General features: G+C 43.6%; 1 protein-coding gene across 1 annotated transcript; it reads right to left on the bottom strand.

The window, feature by feature from the left end:
- Positions 1–5,875: 5,875 nt before the first annotated feature.
- On the bottom strand, positions 5,876–25,681 carry PCTP (phosphatidylcholine transfer protein). Its single transcript, XM_081849946.1, has 6 exons — positions 25,282–25,681; positions 17,496–17,613; positions 11,738–11,817; positions 11,255–11,426; positions 8,093–8,160; positions 5,876–6,113 (listed from the first exon to the last, which is right to left on the bottom strand). The coding sequence occupies exons 1-6, from the start codon at positions 25,645–25,647 to the stop codon at positions 6,051–6,053; spliced, it is 867 nt and encodes a 288-aa protein (XP_081706072.1). The 5' UTR covers positions 25,648–25,681; the 3' UTR covers positions 5,876–6,050.
- Positions 25,682–26,721: the final 1,040 nt, after the last annotated feature.

Here is a 26,721-nt window from a genome sequence, read left to right as displayed (position 1 = left end):
CTCGGTACTCAGGTCTGCCAGAATAAAAAGTGTGTGTATACACACATGCCGTGTATGCGCAATCTATTCCCGAGAAAACCTACTGCAGCATATCGGATTTCACGCCCCCCCCCCAATGTTAACCTTTTCCTATGTCTGAAAGAGAGGAAAACGCCTTTGAACGCGTCTGCTACCCTTTGTACCGAGATCAGATGCATCAAAGGCTTTGTAGTTCCAGCAGTCAGTGCAAAGGATGAAAGTTTCGCCTGTGCATATAAATTGGCTGGACTCTTGGTTTGGCTAGAGCTGCTGCCAGAAGTCTGAAAGCACATGATGTTTTTGTTTCTAAATCAGCATTCCTTGGCACCTCTTCTAGGTCCGTGTAATTTTCTAGTAAAATGATGAAGGGTTTAAATTAAAGCGTCGCCCTATGAGGAAAAGCTATGAACTTATCAACAGTGTGGAAAGAGGGAGGGAGGGGACCTCCTCTTCATTCCCCCTCTTATTTGGTGATTGGTGTATATATGGTAAAGGTACCCCTGACTGTTAGGTCCAGTCGCGGACAACTCTGGGGTTGCATGCTCAACTTGTTCTATAGGCCGAGAGAGCCAGTGTTTGTCCGCAGAGAGTTTCCAGGTCATGTGGCCAGCATGACTAAGCTGCTTCTGGCAAACCAGAGCAGCGCACAGAAACACCATTTACCTCCCCGCCGGAGCGGTACCTATTTATCTACTTGCACTTTGACTTGCTTTCGAACTGCTAGGTGGGCAGGAGCTGGGACCGAGCAACGGGAGCTCACCCCATCGTGGGAATTCGAACCGCCAACCTTCTGATCTGCAAGCCCTAGGCTCTGTGTTTTAGACCACAGCGCCACCTGCGTCCCCTATCTATATATGGTACTAAGGTTATTTTGAACCTTACAAACTTATTCAACAGAAATTGGAAATAAGAAATACTGTGGGGGGATGTTTTCCCCTTCTCTTGTAGAAGTTGTTGACCTTTGGCTTCATCCAATGATGCCTACGCAGCCTAGTGCAGGGGTTGCCAACCCAGTGCCCACAAAGGCCTTCGTTGGCACCCCTGGAATGAACCAGAATCCTCAGATTCCCAGCTCTCTCTCTTGAAAAAGTAAGCTTCTAACATTTTTAGAACCTGTGATATAGGGCAAAAGTACAGATATCTTTCTTCCATTTTTTTAAAAAAGAGAAATCAGCCTGCTCTATCCTTTCAGTGTTTTACTTTGCCTGCTCCCCAAGGAAATATTGCTCCCTGGGGAAAAAAATCCTGCAGACACCCAGCTGTAAGAGAGGGGGAACGACGGGGTTGTGTGACAGAGCGGGAGGAAGGTACAGAGTGTGGTTTGTGAGAAAGGGAGAGGTGTGTTTGGGAGGAGAGAGAGAGGTGTTTATCTGAAATGTGTGTATATGAGTGAAGGAGCGAGAGATGCATGTGTTTCTGTGCTCTGTATATGTGTGGTTATCATGTGCGAAAAAGGGGGGGCACTTTGAATATTTTTCCTGGTACAGTGGTACCTCAGGTTAAGAACTTAATTCGTTCCGGAGGTCTGTTCTTAACCTGAAACTGTTCTTAACCTGAAGCACCACTTTAGCTAACGGGGCCTCCCACTGCTGCTGCACCGCCGGAGCATGATTTCTGTTCTCATCCTGAAGCAAAGTTCTTAACCTGAAGCACTATTTCTGGGTTAGCGGAGTCTGTAACCTGAAGCGTATGTAACCTGAAGCGTATGTAACCTGAGGTACCACTGTAGTAATGTTCCTGCTTGTTATTAGACAGCAATAGCATTATTGTGTATGCCTGGGAAACCCACAATACCCACTCCACAATACTGAAGTCAGCAGGATGACTATTTCCTCTCTTGTTTTGTGTTATGCCACCCGCCCCCCCCCAATGGCAGCCATGTTGTGTTATGCCATGCCCCCCCAAGAGAGACATTTTGTGACTGGCGCCCACAGCATTTTCTCCAATTTAAAAATGTGCCCTGTGTTCCAAAAGCTTTGGCAATCCCAGTCTCATGCTTCTTTAAACAGCATAATTCTTTAAGAGAATTTGCTACCAAAATATATGATTATGGCTATCTACTTTGATGGATTTGAAGAAATATTGGAACGATCTATGGTTGTGGGGGGGGGACCCCTATCAAAACAGCTGTGTAGTCACGATAGCTACATGTAACCTCTTTGTAAAATAGCAACATAGCTCTGATTCTCAAGATAAGTCTCTATTTTTATGGGGGGTGGGGTTTTCTTTTTCCTGTAGAAATAAAGATTGACTTTCCAACACATATCAAATGGGGAGGAAAGATTCCCACCAACCCAGCCATCAGCTTTCTGAAACAATGTCAGATCTGCACTCATCACAGCTCTGCCTCTTGCAAGATGATGCGCAAAGGGAAATAGAAAGCTGGCTTATGCTCAGGAAACATCTGGCCAAACTTTTAATTCTCAAGCAGGTCACTGGCCATTCTCAGAGCTGATGGAACAGCAAAGTGTGGGAAGACAGCAGTATAGCCTAGCAGACAGCTATGGAACGGAAAGAAGTATTAGGAAATGTCTTCTTGCTGGTTGATTTTCTAACGATTTGCTTCCAAACTGTAGCATGTGGTCATAATTTTGAGCTTCCAATGGAAATTACATTGTGCACAACATTTCAAAACTAGCTACCAGCAGAATTGTCTCGATGAACACTGCTCTGAACATCAACGGGACTGGTGGTTTGCAAACTTTCAGTCTAACTGACTATTTGTTTTCTCAATATGGCTATTGTGCTATGTTTATCTGATAGAATAGTTTCAACAACAATGATAATGATGATGATGATGATAACAATAATAGTAATAGCTAGCCACACAATGAATATAAGGCAGCTCTCTGCTGAGTTGGTAAAGAAGTGGCTCTTGTAGGGGGTATTTTATTGATATTAATCTTTGTGTTCGCAGAAGGGTTGATTCGGGGGGTGGGGGGATGACAAATCTCCCAAACAAGCCATGAGTTAAAATTAATTACTGGATGTATTGATAAACGTATACATGTACCAATGTTGACTGGAAAATGAGATTAGTGGAATATGCAAAATATAAAGCAGGCCTCCACTGCGTGTCACCCATGAAGCCAAACACAGCACACTAGGCACAAATGGCGGCTCAATAAAAATCCTGTTTTGTTTTGGCTGCCTGCCTAGGACTGCAAGCACTGGGGGAAGGGACAGCTGCCAAGCACTTGGCAGGCCAATGCATGGTTGATGGGTTGAATTTGGCTTGGCAAACTGACTCATTGTTACAGATACATATTTATACATCTTCATTCAATACGGAAGTTTGCTGTGCCCATTGCCCAGGATACAGTGCCTACTTTTGCTATACTGCACAGACCTGAGATTGTTCATAGAAGAAACTTTCTCCTCCAGTTTTTTCCCAAGGTTTAAGGGGACCGCATAGAACTGTTTCTGTTAAGCGAAGTTTAGAATTATGCTACAACTGAGAGCTATTGGTCCTGCCGCCTGCACCCAGTCCTTTCAATCCAGTTAATAATGTGTATGTCAGAGCCCTCAGTTAAGGCCAAGGAATCTTAAAAAAACATGTTGAGACTTGCGCTGTTACTTTAGCCTGAGAAGCATTTGTGAAAATAAACAGCTTACAAGTTTGTGGACATAGAGTGAAAGAGTCAATGGTGCCTGCTACAGTAGATAAAACATCACATTGAGATACAGAAGAAAGTCCACAATGGGACCTGTGCATCCACAGGCAACAGCTTCCTCTGTTGTTAAGATGGAGCAGAATGAAAGAGATCTGTGCAAACAGACTAACTAGCTCACTTCAAATGTCTCCCGCAGGAAATAATGATGTTAATGCCTGTTTCACACAATACGAAAAGTGGGACACATGAGATCGTATACTTATCTGGCTTATCTGACTATGATCCAGCGAACATGTGTGCAACAGGGCTTTGCATTCTTCTTTTTCCAAAAGCTATTGCCGATACTGGGGGGAAACAGTGCTATATACCCAGGGTGTTGTTTACCTGGATGAGGCACCAACTCTTGAGAACCAAGAAAGCAGACAGATATAGCAGAAAATCATCATGTGATCTGTCTGCTAGGTCTTGGGCCTGGGTGATCCAAAACCACCTAACAGGGAAGATGCAAGCAGAAATATAAAAATCTGAAAATAAGGCAGTTTTTCAACTCTAACGTCGTTTGTTCCAGTCTCGGTAGGCACAGAATGTATTGTTATATTTGCGAAGCTGGGCATCAAATGTGGAAAGCACACAACACGGAGAAAAAAACAAGTCCCACAGCGTTACCCAGTGTGCCTTCAAAGATTATTAGCAAAGTTATTGCTAATTATTTTTGTTTTGCTCAGATGAATAACTTGACATTTGAAATCTTTTCGCACAATGGGCCCAACCCCAAAGAAGAAGTTAATTGTGTTTATGTCCTGCTGAGATTAATCGCCTTTAGTCACAACTAATGGATGTCAGTGGGGTTTATATAACTTTTGTTGGATGTCAGCCAGTCGTTTTGTGACTATTTATTCCAATAAAAGATAACATCTCATTTGCTCATTGAAAATCCTGTCCACTTTACCGTTTAATGAACTGTTTAAGTCACATTTCTTAGAAGACAGCAGAGGAACAGAGTAAGAAGGAGGCGGTTGGAGGATGGACGGCAGCTAACAGATTGAGGTTGAATCCTGACAAGACAGAAGTGCTGTTTTTGGGGGGAGAGGGGGAGGGTGGGTGTGGGGGATTCCCTGGTCCTGAATGGGGTAACTTTGCCCCTGAAGGACCAGGTGCGCAGCCTGGGAGTCATTTTGGATTCACAGCTATTCATGGAGGCGCAGGTTAATTCTGTGTCCAGGGTGGCTGTCTACCAGCTCCACCTGGTACGCAGGCTAAGACCCTACCTGCCCGCGGACTGTCTCGCCAGAGTGGTACATGCTCTAGTTATATCCCGCTTGGACTACTGCAATGTGCTCTATGTGGGGCTACCTTTGAAGGTGACCCGGAAACTGCAATTAATCCAGAATGCGGCAGCTAGACTGGTGACTGGGAGTGGCCGCCGGGACCACATAACACCGCTCCTGAGAGATCTGCATTGGCTCCCAGTACATTTCCGAGCACAATTCAAAGTGTTGGTGCTGACCTTTAAAGCCCTAAATGACCTCGGTCCTGTATACCTGAAGGAGCATCTCCACCCCCATCGTTCAGCCCAGACACTGAGATCCAGCGCCGAGGGCCTTCTGGCGGTTCCCTCATTGTGAGAAGTGAGGTTACAGGGAACCAGACAGAGGGTCTTCTCGGTAGTGGCACTCACCCTTCAGATGTGAAGGAAATAAGCAGCCATCCTATCTTTAAAAGACATCAGAAGGCAGCCCTGTTCAGGGAAGTTTTTAATATTTAATGCTGTACTGTCTTTAACACTTGATTGGGAGCGGCCCAGAGTGGCTGGGGAAACTCAGCCAGATGGGCGGGGTATAAATAAATAAATTATTATTATTATTATTATTATTATTATTATTATTATTATTATCATTATCATTATTATATAAGAAGAGATCAACTAAAAGGCATCCAACAGTTCTATTTAGCACTGTTGACCAAAGTACAGCTAGTGTACTTTGTATCTTGAGCATCTTGATGCAGAGCTCAGAGTGCATAGCTTTATGGGTTTCTCTGCTAGTTTCAATGAAGGGGGAATTTCTGCATGCACAGCCCTCTTTGAACATAGTGCTGTTCCCTCTACTGAAGCGATGCATCAGAGCTCCTGTGTTCAAAGGTGATCATTACACGAGGGGGGGACGACCACAAACAGCATGCCTCAAATGTCGAAATGATACGTGAAAGCCCTCAAAAAATTAAATGGCAGTGCATCAAACAGATGGAAAATGAAAACGAAAAGTTTTAATATGTTTCATTGTCACATGCCTGGGAACTTACATGGCTCATGATTACTATCCCAAAAGGCAGATGTTATTCAGTGATGTGTCCATGGCTCATTATCCATGCAAAATATACCTTTAAGCTATCAATCTGGATCACATTCATGGAGCAGTTTTATCTTTTGCGGTAACTGTGGCAAGCTTTCTCCATATCAATCAAGAAGTTAGGCACTCCAGTCTGTAAAGAAAGGGATCACAGAATACTTATGCATCTACACTTTATGGCCTAGTAGGCAACTACTGATGTTCAGCTGTTTGTTACACCTATGCCACTTCAAACACAAAAGTAGTTGTGCTCTGTGGCTTAAACAAGCATTGTAAACCAGGTTAGAGGGGGATTCATAACTGGTTTTTAAAATTCGTTAATCCTGGTGACCCTCCTACACAGTAGCAACATGCCGCCACCATTTGCAGCTTTCAAAATATACAGATTTATAGGATCCAAACAATATCCAAACAATATCCCATGCTGCTAGCAGCACATAAACCAAAGGTTTAGAAGAAAGTGTTTTTGTTTGATATTATCAGTGAGAGTTGGAGGCTCTGAACAAGTTACCTAACTGGGCAGGGAAAGGATAGAAATGAAAAAAGGGAAAGAAATGCACAAGCAAATCCTAAATGTGTATCATTCCCTGATGGATTTCTGCAGTAGAAAAGTTTTGTAAGTATTGGCCTCTTTAAGGCAGTATACTTGGTGCTGTGGGAGGAGCCCAGAGCACAGCCCTTCTCCCCTGCACTAGCAGGATGCCACCTTCAGGTGAGTACTGCACGAACAGAGCTATTGTCTCAGACTAGCAACTGACAATAGGGAATGGACACAAACAAGTCTGGATTGTTGCTCTGGGCTCTATTCTGAGACTGAGAGAAGATATACAGTGGTACCTCTGGATGCGAATGGGATCCGTTCCAGAGCCCCGTTCACATCCAGAAGCGAATGCAACCCGCATCTGAGCATCTGCGCGTGTCACGATTCACCGCTTCTGCGCATGTGTGTGGCGTCATTTTGACCATCTGCGCATGCGCGAGCGGCGAAACCTGGAAGTAATGCGCTCCTTTACTTCCAGGTCGCCGCAGCACGTAACCCGAAAATACTTATCCCGAAGCTACTTCAACCCGGTATCTACTTCAGGTATCTGAAGAAGTGTGCATGCACACAAAAGCTCGTACCAATAACAAACTTAGTTGGTCTCTAAGGTGCTACAGGAAGGAATTTTTTTTTTTTTTTTAGAGAAGATAGCCATCTTCAAATATCTCAAGGGCTGTCACATGGAAGAGGGAACGAGCTTGCTTTCTCCTGCTTCAGAGGGTAGGACTTCATCACGATTCACCGCTTCTGCGCATGTGCGTGACGTCATTTTGACCGTCTGCACATGCGCGAGCGGCGAAACCTGGAAGTAACGTGCTCCTTTACTTCCAGGTCGCTGCAGCATGCAACCCGAAAATACTTATCCCGAAGCTACTTCAACCCGAGGTATGACTGTAGTTACAGGTAGGTAGCCATGTTGGTCTGCAGTAGTTGAAACAATTTTTTTTAAAAATCCTTCCAGTAGCACCTTAGAGACCAACTAAGTTTGCTATTGGTATGAGCCTCCGTGTGCATGCACACTTCTTCGGATACTTCTTCAGGTATCTGAAGAAGTGTGCATGCACACAAAAGCTCGTACCAATAACAAACTTAGTTGGTCTCTAAGGTGCTACAGGAAGGAATTTTTTATTTTTTATTTTGAGAAGATATGATAGCCATCTTCAAATATCTCAAGGGCTGTCACATGGAAGAGGGAACGAGCTTGCTTTCTCCTGCTTCGGAGGGTAGGACTTCAACCAGTGGCTCAATATTACAAGAAAGGAGATTGCTACTAAACATCAAGAAAAAAATTCTGACAGTAAGAGCTGTGGAGGTTGTGGACTCTCCTTCTTTGGAGGTTTTAAAACAGAGGTTGGCTGGCCATCTATCATGGGTGCATTAGCTGAGAGTCCTGCTTTGCAGGGGGTTGGAAGATGAGCCTTGGGGTCCCTTCAAACGCTACAATTCTATGACTCTTCCCCTTTCAGTACCTGTAGTTCTGCCTACAGTGCTGGCAACAGAGAATCAGACCAGAAAAGCCATGAGCATAACCCACTGGGTTGGTTCCCTACAAATTCCAGCCCCCTGCTTACCTTGGTTCCCCAGTTGACAAGCCACGAAGGAACCTTGCCACCAGGGTCATCAAAGTATGACATGAAAACTTCAAAGCAAAAGAAAGGAAGAAAAGAGGTAGTCGGAAATCTTATTTAAGCAACTACAGCAGCTATTCATTTATATATCTATTTTGTGGTCACCTTACTAGCAGCTATCTAAGCTGCTTTTAGTGTTGTTATTTAGAACCATAAATGTGCAGAATTCATTCCCTTATTTCTCTGGAGTTTTCCACTGTTCCATCCCATGATATCAGATATATTTGCTGAAACCCCTCAACGGTTTCTGAACGTCTGCATGACTGCAAGAGTTGTTGTTTTTTCTTTCCCCAAAAAGCTCTTCTCCTCCACCCTCTTCAATTGTGCAGTGTTTTGTACATCCAACTGCTGTTCCTGTAAGTTCAGAACTAATTGTATATTGTCTGGTCCCAGAGCAATAGCTGCAAAAAGCAGCAGTGAAAGCAAAACACTTTATTCCCATTCAGCTCTGCAATAAATTCAAAGGTCTTTCTTCACTGTAGAGGCTAAACTGACAAAAGGCTTCAAAAATCCTTCTCAGTTTCATCTCTGGAGTTATGGAGGCCTGTTGCAGGGAAGGGAAGTTTCCCAGTTTCAGCAAGCTCTGCCACTTTTGTGTATATCCAACCACATCTAATTTTGCTCTCTCTGATCACCAAGAGGAAGGGATTGTGCATACAACAACAAACGATTCCCCCTGCCAACCCCAACCCTGCAAAAATTTCTATTAGAAAGAATTACGAATAGTTAGGGCCTAGGATATGTGAACCCATTAGCAGAACTGCAATATCTACATCAGAAATCCACTTCCAAGCTGGAGAGGAGGTGGGGTTGCAGGCTTCATGCCTCTCCCCATGCACGTGGGGGCTGGCTCACAGCCCCCGTGATACTGGGGGAATCCTCGGACGCGGCATCACCCAGGCCAGCCAATCGGCTGGTCCGGGAGGCATGGCCCGCCCTATTTAGGGCCGGTGCGGCCAAGGATCTCCCTCTTCCCGCACTCCAGCTGATCAGGTTTTCCTACCCATTAGGTTAGGCTCTCTGACATTGCTATGGACTTCAGTTGGTCGCCGTCATGGGGCCTGGTAGGAATTTTTTCCACTTGGCAAATTGGCACCAGCCATTTGGTTTTTCGCCTACCTCGTAGCAACCGTCACAACTTCCTTAGCATTGGCGGTTAGGCATTGGTAGGGGTATTGTTATGCAGATGAAAGGGGGTAGTCCGGTAAAGGATTCCGGGGGGCGTGGCCTTGCCCTAAGCCTATGGAGGTGTGGGCCCACGGCACACCCCTGAGCGGTGACCCCGGGGGAGCTCCTAGTTGATGTGCATCAGCGGGACTCCCCCTACTGGTGGTTAACCCTTGCCGGTCTTCAAGCAAGCAGGCTGAAGCCGGATAGTTGATAGGACCAATGCCTAAGCCAATACCGCTCAATTCCTGTAATCAATAAAGTTGTGGCCTAATTTGACCCATTAACCTAAAATTCTGGTGTCTCGTGTCTTTCTTTCCGGGGGGGGGGCGGGGCGGGAACTCATCATGCAAGTCCAAATTGGCACATTATTGAGGCATCCACAAGTTTTCCCAGTCTTAGAAACGAGGTATGACAATAATCACAAAGCTAAAAGCGGTATGATTGGGCTGGGGAGGTGGTAAAGAGGGGATTTAACTTGTTGTCTCCACTTCAGTCCAATCAGGATCATACACCACATGCCCCTAGTGGCTGCTATGTTCCTTGGGACAAAAACTTCCACTGGTGCCAATGGCAGCTTTCTTCTCTATGCAAATAGCAGCCACAGTGGAGGAGATTCAAAACCGCGCTGTGGGGTTTAACAAGGGGTTAATCATTAATTTTCCTGAAACAAATTTTTCTCCCCACAGGTATTTACTTCTACAGAATAAAGAATGATCATGCCATCACTAATTTTGCCCCTGGAGAATTTATACAAGTTTGGTCTGATCACATTGTGGTTAAACAACTCCTGTTACCAGATTACACAAATTAGTTGGCTGGGATGAGCAAACATGTGTGCATAAGAATTAACCACCCAAAATATTGGATGCAAGCCTCTAGTGTTATTTTGTACACACCTGTTCAACTATCTTGCTTTCAATCTTAGCAAAATTTGCTAGTGTTAAAAAAGCAAATGAATATGTTTTTCACAATCCTAACTTGTAAATTTAACATTTCTGCTCTAAAAAGGGATGGGCGTATCTGCCACTTGCAGTTGACAATTTTCTGTTTCTCCCAATCATTTTGCACACTTCTGCAGCAATTTGTAAATTGGTTTTCTAAAATAATCAGCAAAATTTGCCAACATTGTAGTGCAAAGCTCTTTAAGCACATTGTTGCATGTCGTTTTGACAAATATACACTTTTAATCAATAATTCTTAATGTTTTTATACTGTTGTAAACTGCTTAGAGGTTGTTGTGTTTACAGTCAAGGAGAGCAAAAAAAAGTTAAATAAATATAAATAAGATTTACAAGCAACTTCCCCTACAATATACATTTCTGTATATTGTTTTCTTTAATATGTACATTTATATGCACACTGTATCCTGAAAAATGCATTTGTGTACATGTTACTTGGCTGGGAAACTACAGTGGTGCCTCGCAAGACAAAATTAATCCGTTCCGTGAGGCTCTTCGTATAGCGTTTTCTTCGTCTTGCGAAGCAAGCCCATTGACAGCTTAGTGGATTAGCGCTATTAGCAGTTTAGTGGCTTTTAGCGGATCAGCTGATAAGCGGTTTATCAGCGGATCAGCTGATAAGCGGCTTAGCGGCTTAGGAAAAGGGGAATAAAAGGGGGGAAACCCGCAGGAACTCGCAAGACATTTTGTCTTGCGAAGCAAGCCCATAGGGAAATTCGTTTTGCGAAGCGCCTCCAAAACGGAAAACCCTTTCGTCTAGCGGGTTTTCCGTCTTGCGAGGCGTTCGTCTTGCGGGGCACCACTGTATTGCAAAATTCAGAGTAATGCAAATTTCAAAGGATAGCTCTGCTTTGGGTTTGTGCCTTGTTTTGAAAAGTGTGTATTAGGTAGGTTCACCTTTAAATGCGAATTGAACTTTCTCCTCATGCCTAGCTCTAAGCAGGTATCTCCATAAAGTTCTTTACTGATTTCTTACCTTTGGAGCCTTTCTTGCCATCGCTTTCAAAGGCCACACATTGTTTATAATTCTTTACTCTAACAATCCCAGTCTTCTCTGGGAATTTAGCGGTATTCACGCTTTTAGCCAATATAACATATATCTTCTTCCCTTCAAGTTCCATATCTTTACGCTCTCGAACGAAAACATACTAAGCTGAAGTTTAAGAAATAATCAGGATGTGCCTGTATATATAATATACATATATAATCGAAACAGAAGGTATACTGGTGCAAATATGAAAAGCAATCCTGTTTCAAGAAGCCTGCATTTGTTTTTGTTTTGCACCTCAAAGGGTATGACAGAATATGCTTCACAAGAATGCGCATCAAAGTCTTAACTTTTTCTTTTCCCTTAAGAGTCCATTTTTTTACCTCATTTAAACTTGCAGAACTGTGCTGTGAGGAGTTTGCAGCCTCAAATATTAAGAGCAAAACTGCAACCCAAGACTTGAAAGGATACATCTCTATTTGCCATGGGGAAAGGGAACTTCACTTCCCAGTGGATTACTGTTCTGCCCTCAAAAGGTTTCTCACTTATATCTAAAAATTGGAGGGGAAATGCGTTAGATGCAGACTATGTTTTATTCAGCTGGACTTACATAAGGTTTTCAATGCATTTGGTGAATTGAAAATGTGAAAGGAGTTAGACACGAATCATAACTGAGTATGTGTCAAACCTCAGCAAGGGTCGGGCACAAAGGGATAGATATAATTGGTTCTTTTTTAAAGAATTTAACCCAAAAGTTCATCTAGTCAAGCATCCTGTTCTCACAATGGCCATCCAAATGTGTATGGCGAACTCACAAGCAGGACTCTCCCAACTTGTGTTCCCCCAGTAACTAATGTTCAGAGGCACCAGAGGCAAATACAGTAGCACGGCCAGTAGCCATTCATAAAGTTATCCCCCACTATTTGTCTAAAAAAAAAACTTTAAAACCATCCAAGTCAGTGGATAGTGTCATATCTTGCGGTAGCAAATGCCCATCTAACAGTGGGTTGTGTGAAGATTTCCTTTTGTCTCCCCTATATCTTCCAACATTAAATTTCATTAGATTATTATTTTAATATGATTATTTATTGAGTTTATATACCGCCCTATACCCAGAGGTCTCAGGGCGGTTCACAGAAAAGATCAATATATGTAATAAAATAAAAACAACAACCCAATAACACGCCCCCCCAAAAAAGAGTCACATTTTAAAAAGGTACAGGACGTCAATCCGATCAACCAAAGGCCTGGTTAAAAAGGAACGTTTTTGCCTGGTGCTTACAGGTGTACAATGAAGATATCAGATTCCCTGGGGAGAACATTCTGCAGATGGGGAGCCACTGCAGAGAAGACCCCGTTCTTGTGTTGCTACCCTCCGGATCTCTCAAGGAGGAGGCACACGAAGAAGGGCCTCAGAAGATGATCTTAGGTGACCCCATGTTCCAGTATTATGAGGGGGGCAAATTTCTTCACATTAAGCAAAATCCTATTCACCTCTATTATGTCCCTCCTTACTGATCAGGCCTGTCACCACCTGTTCAGACCCTGCAAGTGTATTTGTGAAACTAGGATTTTCCTCTCCCATGTGCATCATTTGATACCTGCTAACACAGAACTGCTTTTACCATATTAGTGCTCTTTCACCCAGTTTGGAGAAATCAGGCCTACAACAGCCCGATTACTTGAGAGGACATTTGTTACCGAGGACTATAGAAAAGAAAGTTGATGCCAGGCCTAATCAAGGAGAGAATTCTAAAATGGCAGTGCCATGACTGAAAAGGCCCTAAATCAGTAATTCCCAAATGTGCCCCCCAATGGATCACTGATAAAGATTGTGGCAGACCACGTTTTATTTCTGTCTGTTGTACAGTTTGTAATGCACTGTGCTAGACGCTATACAGTTTTAAAATGTATTTTACAGCTTCTTTTATTTGTCATATATTGCATTTTACTGTATTCCATAGAATTCAAATCATGACACAATAAATTACAATAAAAGAAGCAATTCAAATGCAATTTTTAAAAAACCAACATGAATATTTAATGCAGTGGGTGTGTCGTCGCCAATATTTAACCAGACACCGACATGCCACCTGAATTATTCTTGCAGTCCACTGATAGTTCACAGACCATGGTTTGGGAAGCCCTGCCCTAACTTAAGCCTTCTTCTCAAGTAGGTAGGCTTCATGGACAGATCTCAAAAACTGGAGAAGTTCCAATGGGGCAGGGAAAGGCATTCTCTAAAGTTCCTTATCTTCCCAAGTAGCTATGGCAGGCAGACCATAAAAGTCACTTCAGATGCTGTATTTTCTCCAATGAATGTGAGAATGGCTGCACGAGGGACTATTTTGCTGCAGACACATATGCTGAGATGCCAGTATTCCTCACAAATATATGAAGGGGTCTAATAAGAAGTTATTGTCTTGGAAGACATTATTTCCATGCGATGCAATATGTAATGCCAGCTGTTTGATGGATAGTGCTGTTCCCACTATAAGACACCAAATAATATCACATTTTCCACCAGAGGTCACTGGAGTATTAACTTGGTGCCATTTGACAACCTATTCAGTTTCCTATGTCTTAAGCAGCAAGCAAACTCAAAATTGAAGGTGTGAGAAAAAGAGTAATATTTGACATGTCTAATTTAATGGGCAATACAGGGAATTCCACTTTAAATGGATATTTTCTCTCACATACCAGAAGGACAAACTGAACCCTATTATTTGAGAAGGCATGCTATTATTGTATCTTAGGTCATCCTATTACTTGCAGAGTCTAGCTTCTTTCAGTATTCCCCGAAGAGTGAGATAGCCTAGATTAAGGACAGTGAGGATGGCTTGCTGGTTAATATGTCTCAGGTATCCGTAAATCTGTTCATATTTTTACCTTTGTTCACCTTTTATTGCCTTTCCAAAACAACCTTTCCAAGCTCACTATCAAAGCATGGGCTGCCAAAATGTCCATGGGTTCAAAATCTGGGGAAATATGGTGAGATAAGCTACAGTGGCCTACTGAGATGCATGGGTTCTCAGATCACGTGTTTGTTTGTTTTTCCAAATCTCCTCATGGCCCCATAAAGCCCTCCCACACTGGGGGTCCTTGGAGAACAGCACCAAAAAGACATGAGAAGTTGCTACTGAAAGGACATTTTGCTTCTCGCCCTGCTAATCTAAGTGGCCCAATCGGTAGGCTTCCAGCATAGACACTAAGGTGAATCCTGCCCATAGATATTAAAATCTCATTATTCATTATGAAAGTTGCTAGAATAATCTGCTGCTTCATTTTAGTACACTGGAAATTATTGAAAGAAGAAGTTTTGTGAGGAGTATTATTAGAAGTATTGTAAAAATGGACAAGGGTGTGGATGATTTGTTAACAGATGTAAAGGCAATATAAAGTTAAGAAATGCATAAGAAGTGGTTAAAACAGTGGATCATCAGAGGTGCTGATGGAAGTCCAAAAAGATTGTATAAGTGATAAGTTTTGTGGTGCATTTTATAATTTATATGTTAAAATTAATAAAAAAATATTATAAAAAAGGAAATTATTGAAATGTTTCTTCTTGTGAATGTAGAGTCCCGTCGGGGAAAAGGTGGAGTATAACATTAATAACAATAACAATATTTGTTCCTTAAAATTGATTAATCAAAGTATGCAATATTTTCTATACACACACACACACACACACACACACAAATTGAAACTTCGCTCTTTGTGGAAGTTCCACAGTCTTAAGTTAAGAAATGCACCAGAAATATATTAGTATTCACCTTTTGAAAACATCTTGTCTGAATGACAATGGACATCTAATGTGCTATATATATTGATATTGATATATTAGATAACATAGATGTGAGCATGGCATCACACAAGGGCTAACGGAAGATATTTGACACATTCCCTGCTTACCGTAGGCCAAAATATGTGAAGCTCTGCAAATCAGACGTTGTGAGTCATTTGCAGACGGGGACATTCATATCCTATTGCCCTGTCATGTTGAAGTCATGGGTTTCCTTCCCCACCCTTTATGTCTGTGGCATGCAGCAATAGAGTGTCATCACAATGGAAGATAGTGTATCTGCTCTTATTAATCTCACAATAGCTAAAAGTTAGCCAAGATGACCAAGCCCTCCCCATGTATCTCAAGGGACACTCAAGTTAACTTCAACATATAACTGATACATGTGGACATAATGGGAAAATCTACATTACATGGTAGGGAAGGGCAGTTGATGCAACTTGGAAGTGCTCTGTCAGTAGCGTGTACCAAGGAAAACTCAATATATAATTAGAACAAACCTATTATAATCAAATATAGGGAGAGACAGTGCAGTGCAGGCAGTGTCCTAAATCACTTGAGCAAAAGAGGTGGATGAGGGCGATGGCTGGAAAGCAGTTTCCACCAACTCAAGAAAAGCAGAGCACCATTTCTTTGGAAGGATAAATCTTTAAATGCTTTTCCATGGGTGCTACTTAGAATAAATGGCTTCCCAACATCAATCGATGTCACCAAATTCAGTGTGATGTCTTGAGAAATGCTCTCTTGTTCTGGGGCCGAAAAGTCATTTGCCATGCTATCTTCTAAAAGGTCTCAGCAGAAACATGTCATCAGGACTAGCTGTGCATGAAGGAACTCCAAGAGTACAGTGGTATCTCTAGATGCGAACGGGATCCGTTCCGGAGCCCCGTTCACATCTAGAAGCAAACGTAACCCGTGTCCATGCATCTGCGTGTGTCACATTTCGGCGCTTCTGCGCATGTGCATGATGTCATTTTGAGCATCTGCGCATGCGCAAGCGGCGAAATCCGGAAGTAACACGCTCTGTTACTTCCGGTTTGCCGCGGAGCGCAACTCGAACGTGCTCATCCCAAAGCACATTCAACCCGAGGTATGACTGTAGTGGTTTTAGCAGGGAGTAATCTTAGGTACAGTGGTACCTTGGTTTGCAACCGTTTTGGATTACAATCACGTCAAACCCTGAAGTGCATATCCCTTTTTTTTTTTTTACAACCCGTTTATTTTTTTTAATTGCAACCAATTTATTATTTATTTATTTTTGAGGCCCCAATGGCGAAAGCGCGACTTGGGTTTCAACCTGTTTTGGTTTACAAACGGACCTCCGGAACGGATTATGGTTGTAAACCAAGGTATCACTGTACTGCTACAGCTGGATCACCATATGATATGTTGCACAACTAGATAAGGATCTCATGTATAGTTTATATGGAAACTAAACATGGAGAAGAGAACCAGAACTTTGAAGTTTAAGATAGGGATGGAAATGCACAAATGTCATTCCGTTAAATAAAGATGTACAGAACAGTATGACGTGACACCACCTCTGACAAATTTCACCTAAAGCAAATTTTGAGGCACAAGTGGAAGTCCAAGAGGAGTCATGATATTTCTCAGTTTCATACACCCCTAAGTTGCCACAAAATTCACCTTTAGTGCTAGTAAGAGGCAAATCTGGAGGCTCCTGCCCACACAAAACATATGAGGGAAACCTGAAGAATTTCAATAACACTAGTTAAATTTCATAGGGGCATCCCTGATTTGGAGGAATGCAAAGCCATGTAATGAAAATTATTATAATTGTTTTAGGCAACCAACTGGACAAAAATAAGGGGGGAAGAATCAAAGAGATCAAAGCTAAAGAAGGTCTTAGAGTATAGTAGCCAATTGCAAAAGAGGATAGACTTCTTCATCTTTTCATAGATATTCAGGAGAGGGAATTTCAGCAGATGTGGCTTGCATAACACATGAGATTCCCTTTGCCTCCAAAACGATTAAAGTTTCTGCTTTTGCATCTGACTGCTCTAACAATCTAATAAAAACTGGTGATTAAGGGGGTATTAAACACCAGTCCCCAGATTTCCCAGATTTCCCAGAATGATCAAGAGACAAGTCCATTTACCCATAAACCAACACAAGAACAGTGTCGATGGATCTAAGAAAGTTGGTTTTAAAACAAAAAGTGGCTAGCAAGATAAACATTGCTTCTTATTTGTTTTTCAGGGCATCACAAGTGGATGACTATATTAGCATTAATGCTTTGGTAATGGAAATCTACTTCATGCATTTTTCATACTGAAAAACTGTACAGAGCACTTGAAAGAGCGAAGTAAAACAATCTTCAAAACGATGGTGGTCAAGGAGCGGAGGAAAGGAACCTATCACAGCGACCAAAGAAAATGACATTTTGGTCTTGAATAATTTACTGACCTCTAAGATACCGGTCCCATTTTGTTCTGTAGGTTAAATCCATGTACACTTCTGCACATACATCTGGGGAACAATCACCAAGAGTGGCATAGACTTTATACTCGTACAGTCCAGATTTCTGAAAAAGCAAGAGAAATAGGAGGGAGCAGGTAGGGGAGAATCAAGAATCCTGTATTTCAGGCCTTTGCTTGGTTGCACTAGCAATGTCCAAAAAGACTCTTTTATACCACTGTGCTTGCACAATGAATACATTTACAACATACAAATATACTCTGTGATGTTTGCGTTAAAATAGAGGTGAGTTGGTCCATTCGCCTAAAGAACTGGACAGCTTGATGACAGACTTATCTTAAAATATATACCAATCTCTCTGCTAGGCTGGAGATATCTTTTTTTCTCATATTTACACACTAGGTGCCATAGAAGTCATCCTATATATAAGTGGGTGTTAGAAATATATCTCAGTTGTTTATTTTAAATATCAGAGACTACTGTATAGTCAAATGAAAATCTTATCAGCATCTAATCCCCCTTTATCCTTTGAAACATAAACTGCAACAGGAGTCATACTTCTGTTATGACAGTCAAGTGAAACAATAAATATATATTTCAGCACTCTGACTATATTCTACTTTTGTTAGACTCCACCAAACCAACACCCCCATCTTCACCCTGACCAGTCCAGAAAAATTCACGTTATTTATTTTGTTTTATCTGACTTAGTGGAGCCCTCTGCACAAATCAAATAACCCTTACACTAAGAGTTGGATAGAGTTGCATTATTTGCTAGCAATACCAATTGCAGAAACAGAAGGTTTTTGGGTCTAATTCATCAAGGAGATGCAGAAAGGTCAAAGCACAGTACACGTGAATGGAAATTAAACTACCTTTTACCCTTTTCAGTCTTGTATTCTGTAAAATATTTTTTAACAGAGCTCTGTTATCATGAACTTTCTCATTCAATAAACATCACTTCATCCTTCAGCACCGTCAGCTAGACCCTTTATGAACCCAACATTTAAAGAAAGGAAATATTTAAAATAAAGATACGGCATGACTCACACAGCATTTTGTAATAAGGCATTACAACACTGCTTCACAAACAAATTCTGGCAATGTCAAGTAGACCTCCACCCAAGCCTACGCCCTCCGGAGTTTTATTTTCCAAAGATACATCAAGCCTGCAATTATTTAAGAGTGATTCCTGAAATTTTACACTCTGTAAAATCGCTCTAGCTCCATTTATTTAAAGGACTACCCTTTACTGCAGAACATTACAAGAAGAGTCTAGACCATCATCTACCACAACAGATGGTTTTAGTTGTGGTTTTAGTTCACAAGGCTTGCAATATCTCAGATAGCCTGAGCTTTCAAAGGTTAGCAAACCTATTTTCCTGTACGAAAGGAATGTGAATATCAACTGAAAGTGAGATTATGACGTGCCTGCAGATTACAGGAGATGTTTGTTTAGAAGGCTGGAAAACATACAGTACCATGAAGTGTTCTCAGACTGGAACATCGCAGTAACAAAACAAAACAAAATTGTTAAACATTATTCTGTATTTTGGAAACAATAAATTCAAAAGACAAACCACCGCCTATAGCTAGTCTAGATTTTAGTATGATCCCACCGCTCTGGCAGTGTTAGTTGCTTTCCACCACGAAGAGACTTTTCTGTATTTAGAGATTTCTACCAAAGTTGCTACAGTGGAACAGATTTCTTTAAAAGCAAAAAGAGAGGCGTGGGTTACAAAATATTTTGGACACTTTGAGAGCTTTTTCTTTCTGGTTTATTTTATAGATTTGTTTATTCGTAGTCTGCGATAAAGCTGGCTTTAGACAGCAAGCAAAGCCTCTTTTTTTTCTTTTTTAAAGCAACTCTGGGACACTTGCTAGAACCCTTAACGTTCCAGGTTTCGTTTCCAATCCTCTGTTCCTCAGGCATGTTTGCAAACTGCTAAATTATTATTACTATAATTTTATTAACCAACCTTCACCCTACGGTCCCAGGGCAGGTTACAACAATTTAAAATAGAACATTAAACGTTTTTAAAACTTACAATTACACTCCCCCCAAAAAACCACAAAAATAGGGTGGGTCCTAAAATTGTGTATCTCAGGTGTCAAAGGCCAGAGCAAAGCATGCTACCATGGGTTACCACAGTATGATACTACCACAATAGTTTAAAAAGCTGTCCATCAGAGAAAAGAAGTGCAAATATGTGGAGAAAAGCTATGTAATCCCAACATCCATACACCTACTTATTTTGCATGCCTCTAATTACAGTGGAACCTTGGTTTAAGAACAGCTTAGTTTATAAACAACTTGGATCAAGAACGCCGCAAACCTGGAAGTAGGTGTTTTGGTTTGTGAACTTTGCCTTAGAATAAGAACCATGTTTCGCTTCCTGTTGAGTGTGTTCCATTTGTAAATTGAGTCCCCTGCTGTTATGGGAAAGCACGTCTTGGTTTAAGAACACTTTGGTTTGAAAACGGACTTCCGGAACCGATTAAGTTTGTAAACCAAGGTACCACTGTACTAGATGGATTCCACCACTTATGCTACCTGCCAACCTGTTTTAACTTTCGCTGCTGGCGTATGTCTACAAATTGCAGTGTTTCTTTTGATAAAACAAATACAACAAATTGCTTCCTTTAAAACCGAGCCATGTATGACATCTCCCTACTTTCTTCTTGAGGGATGATACTGCATTCCAGTCGCCAAACAATCACCATGTAAACTCAGAATGACCTCCCAGGCAGGGCTTAAATGGCCTTTGAGCCTCACTGGGATGACAGTGTGATTGTTCCTATAGTAGCAGAGAAATCAGAAGAGAGGCATTTCTCATTTCAATCATCAGTCTGACCAATGCAGATCTTGTATTCCCATTAAAAAAAAACACAAATTAAACATACAAGCCACGTGTGAAATTGTTCTTGATCCGTGCCAGCATTTGCTGACTGGACAGAATTATCACACCAACAAAACAACCTAGCGTTTAAAATACATTACAGTGGTACCTCGGGTTACATACGCTTCAGGTTACATACGCTTCAGGTTACAGACTCTGCTAACTCAGAAATAGTACCTTGGGTAAAGAACTTTGCTTCAGGATGAGAACAGAAATCGTGCTCCGGCGGCGCGGCGGCAGCAGGAGGCCCCATTAGCTAAAGTGGTGTTTCAGGTTAAGAACAGTTTCAGGCTAAGAAAGGACCTCCGGAACGAATTAAGTACTTAACCCGAGGTACCACTGTACTTCCAAGCCCCCAATTATCCAAATTCCTGTTGTATCTAATACAGCAGGGCCATGCAACACACACCAAAATAGCAGAGGCTTCAAGCATTCCACCAACGCACGTCCCAATTTTGATAGCACTTCGGTTGGTAAAGAATTGGGCTTCCTGCCTACGCTAGACTCCACTTCCAGGCATTTCTGCCAGCTGCTTGAATCACGCTGTCTCTGACCACAGGCAGCCCACAAAGTTTTCCTCTTGGCCAATAAACCAGCAGGGCTTCAGTATTTCAAGGCAGAATGCCCTGCTGAGTTGGCCAGCTGTTTATCCTGAAGCGGAAGCAGTCTGAAATCTGTGCTGAGGAGGCTGGGATTTGTCCTCAGACGTATACAAGAGTGAAATCAATTTAAAACAGACAGATCTGGGCCAGACAGATCTAGGAATATGATGGCAAGGACTGGCATACAGGTTTCAGAAATGAATTAAGAGTGGTGTGGTTGCTGCCATCTAGGGCTGAGTGATACCTGGTTTTCAGTACAGCGATATATCATGATGTCTGAAATCAGGATGGAGCTATGTAGAGGCCCACACTAGGCCACGGCCAAGATAGGAGCATGGTACTTTTCTACCTGAGTAAATAAGCTCATGACAAGAAATTACCGTATTTTTCACTCTATAAGATGCACCAGACCACAAGACGCACCTAGTTTTTGGAGGAGGAAAGAGTTCTGCTTGCTGCACTTGTGTGTTCAAATTTACTCCATTTACCGTATTTTTTGCTCTATAAGACTAACTTTTTCCCTCCTAAAAAGTAAGGGGAAATGTATGTGCGTCTTATGGAGCGAATGCAGGCTGCACAGCTATCCCAGAAGCCAGAATCTCAGAATCTCAGAAGCCAGAACAGCAAGAGGGATCGCTGTGCAGTGAAAGCAGCAATCCCTCTTGCTGTTCTGGCTTCTGGGATAGCTGTGCAGCCTGCATTCGCTCCATAAGACGCACATACATTTCCCCTTACTTTTTAGGAGGGAAAAAGTTAGTCTTATAGAGCAAAAAATACGGTAAATGGAGTAAATTTGAACACACAAGTGCAGCAAGCAGAACTCTTCCGGAAAACAAGCTACTTGAAAGTAGGTTGCAGCGTTTAGAAAATATTGTTCGTCTTCTAACTCTCAAGCCCACTCCTAGGTTTTTTTTAAAATGAAGTTTTTCCAAGGACACAAACTGCTTTGGAAGGGAGGGAAAGAATAAATTCTGCCTGTGTCTGTACTCCTGGCGTTCTGCCCACCTCCCTCACCCATTCAAGGATGCTGTGAAAAGAAAAAGAAAAAGCTAATCCTTGAACCAAGGATTAGATCAGCCCAGGTTCTCAAATATTGTCCTACAAAACTTCCTGTGAAAGGGAGCAAGGGAAAAGAAAAACAGACAACTGTGGTGCACCCCCATGGTTAAACGAGACAAAGTCCAGCTGTTAGTACTCAAGTCTCAGCTCCTCTCAGGTCTGGGAAACAGAAGACTAAAAGAAAATAGAAGCCTCAGGATCATGAAAGGTCATGAAGGATGGGATGACACAGAAGCAGAACACCCATGAAAAATGGAGCTAACCCCACTATGGTTACAGCAAAATTCTTGTCGATCTAAATCCAGAAGCACCCTTGAGATGCAAGTCTCCGCTGTTCTATTTCAAATGGAAATATATAGCAATTTACCGTATTTTTTGCTCTATAAGACTCACTTTTTCCCTCCTAAAAAGTAAGGGGAAATGTGTGTGCGTCTTATGGAGCGAATGCAGGCTGCGCAGCTATCCCAGAAGCCAGAACAGCAAGAGGGATTGCTGCTTTCACTGCACAGCGATCCCTCTTGCTGTTCTGGCTTCTGAGATTCAGAATATTTTTTTTTCTTGTTTTCCTCCTCCAAAAACTAGGTGCGTCTTGTGGTCTGGTGCATCTTATAGAGCGAAAAATACGGTAATCCTTCATCTGTCTGGACTGTAAGTAGTTTTACAGGAGGATCACTTTGAGGAGGGGGTAAAGGTAAAGGTAAAGGTAAAGGGACCCCTTGGTCCAGTCATGACCGACTCTGGGGTTACGGCGCTCATCTTGCTTTACTGGCCGAGGCAGCCAGCGTACAGCTTCCGGGTCATGTGGCCAGCATAACTAAGCCACTTCTGGCAAACACGGAAACACTGTTTACCTTCCTGCCGGAGCGGTACCTATTTATCTACTTGCACTTTGACGTGCTTTCAAACTGCTAGGTGGGCAGAGCAACGGGAGCTCACCCTGTCACTGGGATTCAAACTGCCAACCTTCTGATCAGCAAGTCCTAGGCTCCATGGTTTAACCCACAGCGCCACCCGCATCCCTAGAGAACAATTAGCCAATCTCATTTCCTAAATCAAGTTCTATAGTCATAGTAAGTGCTGCACATCCCTTCGGCTTGAAGTATGGGAAGGTGGAGGGAGGAGAGGACACTCCACACCCAGCCAGGTTTGACCCACAGGCTGTCAGTTGCTGATCAGTACTCTACAGAAAGCTGTCAGTCCCTATTTTATGCTTCCTATCTGGAATACCCAAATACTGCTACTACATCTCAAGGGAGTACCCTGTCTATTTCATGGTCACATAATGCACACTTCCCTGCCCCTCTGCTCCCCTCGGTTGATTCTGTCCATTTGTTAACTCCCACACCAGGGCATTAACTACTTGTTTTTTCCTTCCTGGCAGTGCTATTATGTCCCTAACATCCGCATGACAGGTAGAAAGGCAACAGCTAAGCCGTTCCCTATCACTGCATCTTTGATTTTCTGCTTTTCCTGTACACAGGAACAATGCAATGGCCAGGGGCTGCCTTCTGGCATATGTTTTGCAATACTACACGTGTATCCTTTAAAGTTCATTCACAAAAAATCTAATACTGAAAAGAGAGGTGGAAGTAGATCTTAATTTTTCAAATGAGGTTCAGGCCTCTGAGCAAGTCTTGTAATCTGTCCTGGAAAGAAGAAGCCCTGCTCCTACGTGGGTGTCGGTAAACAAAAAAGGACTATGTAATGGAGGGCAGGATTTTTTTTATGGCAACCCTAGGAACAAGAAAGATCTACATTGGGATCTGCTGCCCTTGTGGATCCTGCTCCAAGACGCAATCACCTTACCTTGCCAGCCCTGTTTTGTTTGATACAGTGGGGCTTCTCCTTAAATAATGAGAGGCTGCTGTTGCCCAGCGGAAAGGCAAGGCATTTTATACATGTTCAGGAACTTTGTGATCTATTTCTTTGAAGAAGAGACATGGCCCAAAAACGAGAGCAGGCTGTAGTAGAGAATAGGAGTTGGCAAACCTGATGCATTCCCCACTCCTCCAAAGGCTGGAAGTGGTTTTTGAAGTGCAACGGAGGTCTCAGGCTCAAAACCCCCTCAGGAACAAAGCTCTCAGCAGGATGGCCTGGGGCCAGTCAACTTTCTCTCGGCCTTACCTACCCTGCAGGCCTGTTGTGAGGGCCATGGGGCACGAGAGGTGGGGAGCCCCACTGGCCACCGTGGAGGAAAGGCCAGGTGGAAGTTTGGCCAGGGGGGTCTGACTAAGGAAAAGAGCTGCTGTCCCACACAGTGTTTCACAACCTTGGGTCCCCAGCTGTTTTTTGACTACAATTCCCATCATCCCTAGCTAGCAGGATCAATGGATGGGAATTGCTGCGAGAACAGCTGGAGACCCAAATATGGGCAACCCGGGCCTAGTGTTTCTCAACCTTGGGCCCCCGGCTGTTGTTGGACTACAACTGCCATCATCCCTATCTAGCAGGACCAGTGGTCAGGGATGATGGGAATTACAGTGGTGCCCCGCAAGACGAACGCCTCGCAAGACGGAAAACCCACTAGACGAAAGGGTTTTCCGTTTTGGAGGCGCTTCGCAAAACGAATTTCCCTATGGGCTTGCTTCGCAAGACAAAAATGTCTTGCGAGTTCCTGCGGGTTTTTTCCCCTTCCCCCCTTTCCTAAGCCGCTTAACAGCTGATCGCTAAAAGCCGCTAAACCGCTAATAGCGCTAATCCGCTAAGCTGTCAATGGGCTTGCTTCGCAAGACGAAAAAACCGCTATACGAAGAGCCTCACGGAATGGATTAATTTCGTCTTGCGAGGCACCGCTGTACCACAAAAACAGCTGGAGAACCAATAATATTCAACCCTGGCCTGGCCTAGCTCTTGTTAGACTACAACTCCCATCATCCCTAGCTAAGCAGGACCAGTGGCTGGGCATGGTGGGAACTGCCACAAAAACAGCTGGAGACCCAAGTATGGGCAACCCTAGTGTTTCTCAACCTTGGGCCCCCAGCTGTTGTTGGACTACAACTCCCATCATCCCTAGCTAGCAGAATCAGCGGCCGGGGATGGCGGGAACTGTAGTCCCCAAACAGCTTGGCGGCCTCCTCTTTCCCTGGCGTTTCCACGGCAACGCGGCGCCGGTCCCTCAGGCTCCCTTGCTCCGTCTAGGCCTCGGCGGCCTTTCCCCCCCCCCCTTCCCTTCTGGTCCGGCCGCAGCGCCGTCGCCCCTGGCCGGCCTCGCACCTCGTCGAAGAGGCGGAAGATGCAGAAGCTGGCGGTCTCGGCCATGAGCTCCCAGGCGGCCCTGGCCGCTTCCCGGGGCTTGGTCGACTCCCGGCAAACGGCCAGGAACTGCTCTTCGCCGAAGGGGCCGCGGGCTTGCTCCGCCCTGCGCGAGGAGAAGCACGTGGAGGACGAGGACGACGACGAGGAGGACGACGACGACGACGAGGGGCCGGCGCTGGCGCCGCGGGACATCCCCGACCACCCGGGCAAGCAGCGGGCCGGCCACCACCGCCACCTCCCGCGCCCGCCCTTCGCCTCCTTCGCCGGCGGCAGAACCTTCGGGCGCCTCTGCAGCAGGGCGCGGAGGGCTTCCGGGGGGCACATGGCCCGCGGCGGCGGCGGCGGGGAGCCTCGACGGCGCTGGAGGCCGAGCTGCTGGCGACGCCTTTCTGCCGTCGAACGGGGCGCGGGCGGGGGCGGTGCCGCGGTTAGAGTGCCGGGGTAGGGACGCCGAGGAAGGCCTGGGTTCAAATCCCTCCCCACCACCCTCACACCGGCGAGGGGGTCTCTAAAGCAGTGTTTCCCAACCTTGGGCCTCCAGCTGTTTTTGGACTACAACTCCCATCATCCCTAGCTAGCAAGACCAGTGGTCAGGGATGATGGGAATTGTAGTTCAAAAACAGCTGGAGGCCCAAGGTTGGGAAACACTGCTCTAAAGCTCGCTTGTCGTGCCTCCCAAGCGGGGTCGTGGCTGGGGGGGGGGGTGTGCTTTTTTGTAGGCCGCCCTCCAGGATTTAATTTGGGGGGGGGGGCAGGACCGAGTTATGGAGATGTGAGGAAGTCAGGAAAGAGGGTTACAAAGACAGTAAGCTAAAACTAGATTTTTATCTTTTTTCTGTTTTTTGTCTTTTTTATGCTCCTTATTGTGTTTTATTGTTCTTGTTGGATTGTGCTGTTTATGATTGTTTCTCTTCTTTGTTCTGTCTGATTGTGATTTGTTTTATTATGCAAAATTTTAATAAATATTTTATATATATATAAAAAAAGAACCGAGTTATCGGCAACTCAGTTGGCCAGTTAAGTATTTTTTTATTTATTTACTTATTTTATTTTAGTTAAATTTTTATTTATTGACTTGATTTACAGGGGCTGATTTGCATTTAATGAGGGGAAATGCAAAAACGAGAGAGAAGGTAAAAAAAGCGGTTACAGAAATGCTAAGAATAAAGTAATTATGTATGGAAGTCAGAAAGGGGGGGAGGTCGATGCTCAGTTAGAGCAATGCTTGGGTTTATTGAATTATGTAATGAAACGGTGATCATGATAAAATTGAAAATGCAATAAAATTATTATTTTAAAAAAGACTTGATTTATAAAGGCAGCTGTACCCCCCTTGCCAAGCCCATGCTGCCCTCCCCTTTGGTCAAAAAGTTGGGGTGCTGCTGCACAGGGCACCCC

The sequence above is a fragment of the Podarcis erhardii genome (genome assembly GCF_964252035.2).
Source record: "Podarcis erhardii genome assembly, chromosome: 2".
Classification (NCBI taxonomy): Eukaryota; Metazoa; Chordata; class Lepidosauria; order Squamata; family Lacertidae; genus Podarcis; species Podarcis erhardii.
This window is presented reverse-complemented; position numbering and strand designations above follow the sequence as displayed.

Excerpts from the sequence above, each read along its gene's own strand:
- PCTP (XM_081849946.1), bottom strand. The coding sequence starts at position 25,647 with ATGTGCCCCCCGGAAGCCCTCCGCGCCCTGCTGCAGAGGCGCCCGAAG. Across the intron at positions 11,818-17,495 it reads ATGGGACCGGTATCTTAGAG|ATATAAGTGAGAAACCTTTT; the intron begins GTCAGTAAATTA and ends TCCAATTTTTAG. Across the intron at positions 6,114-8,092 it reads TTGTCAACTGGGGAACCAAG|ACTGGAGTGCCTAACTTCTT; the intron begins GTAAGCAGGGGG and ends CTTTCTTTACAG.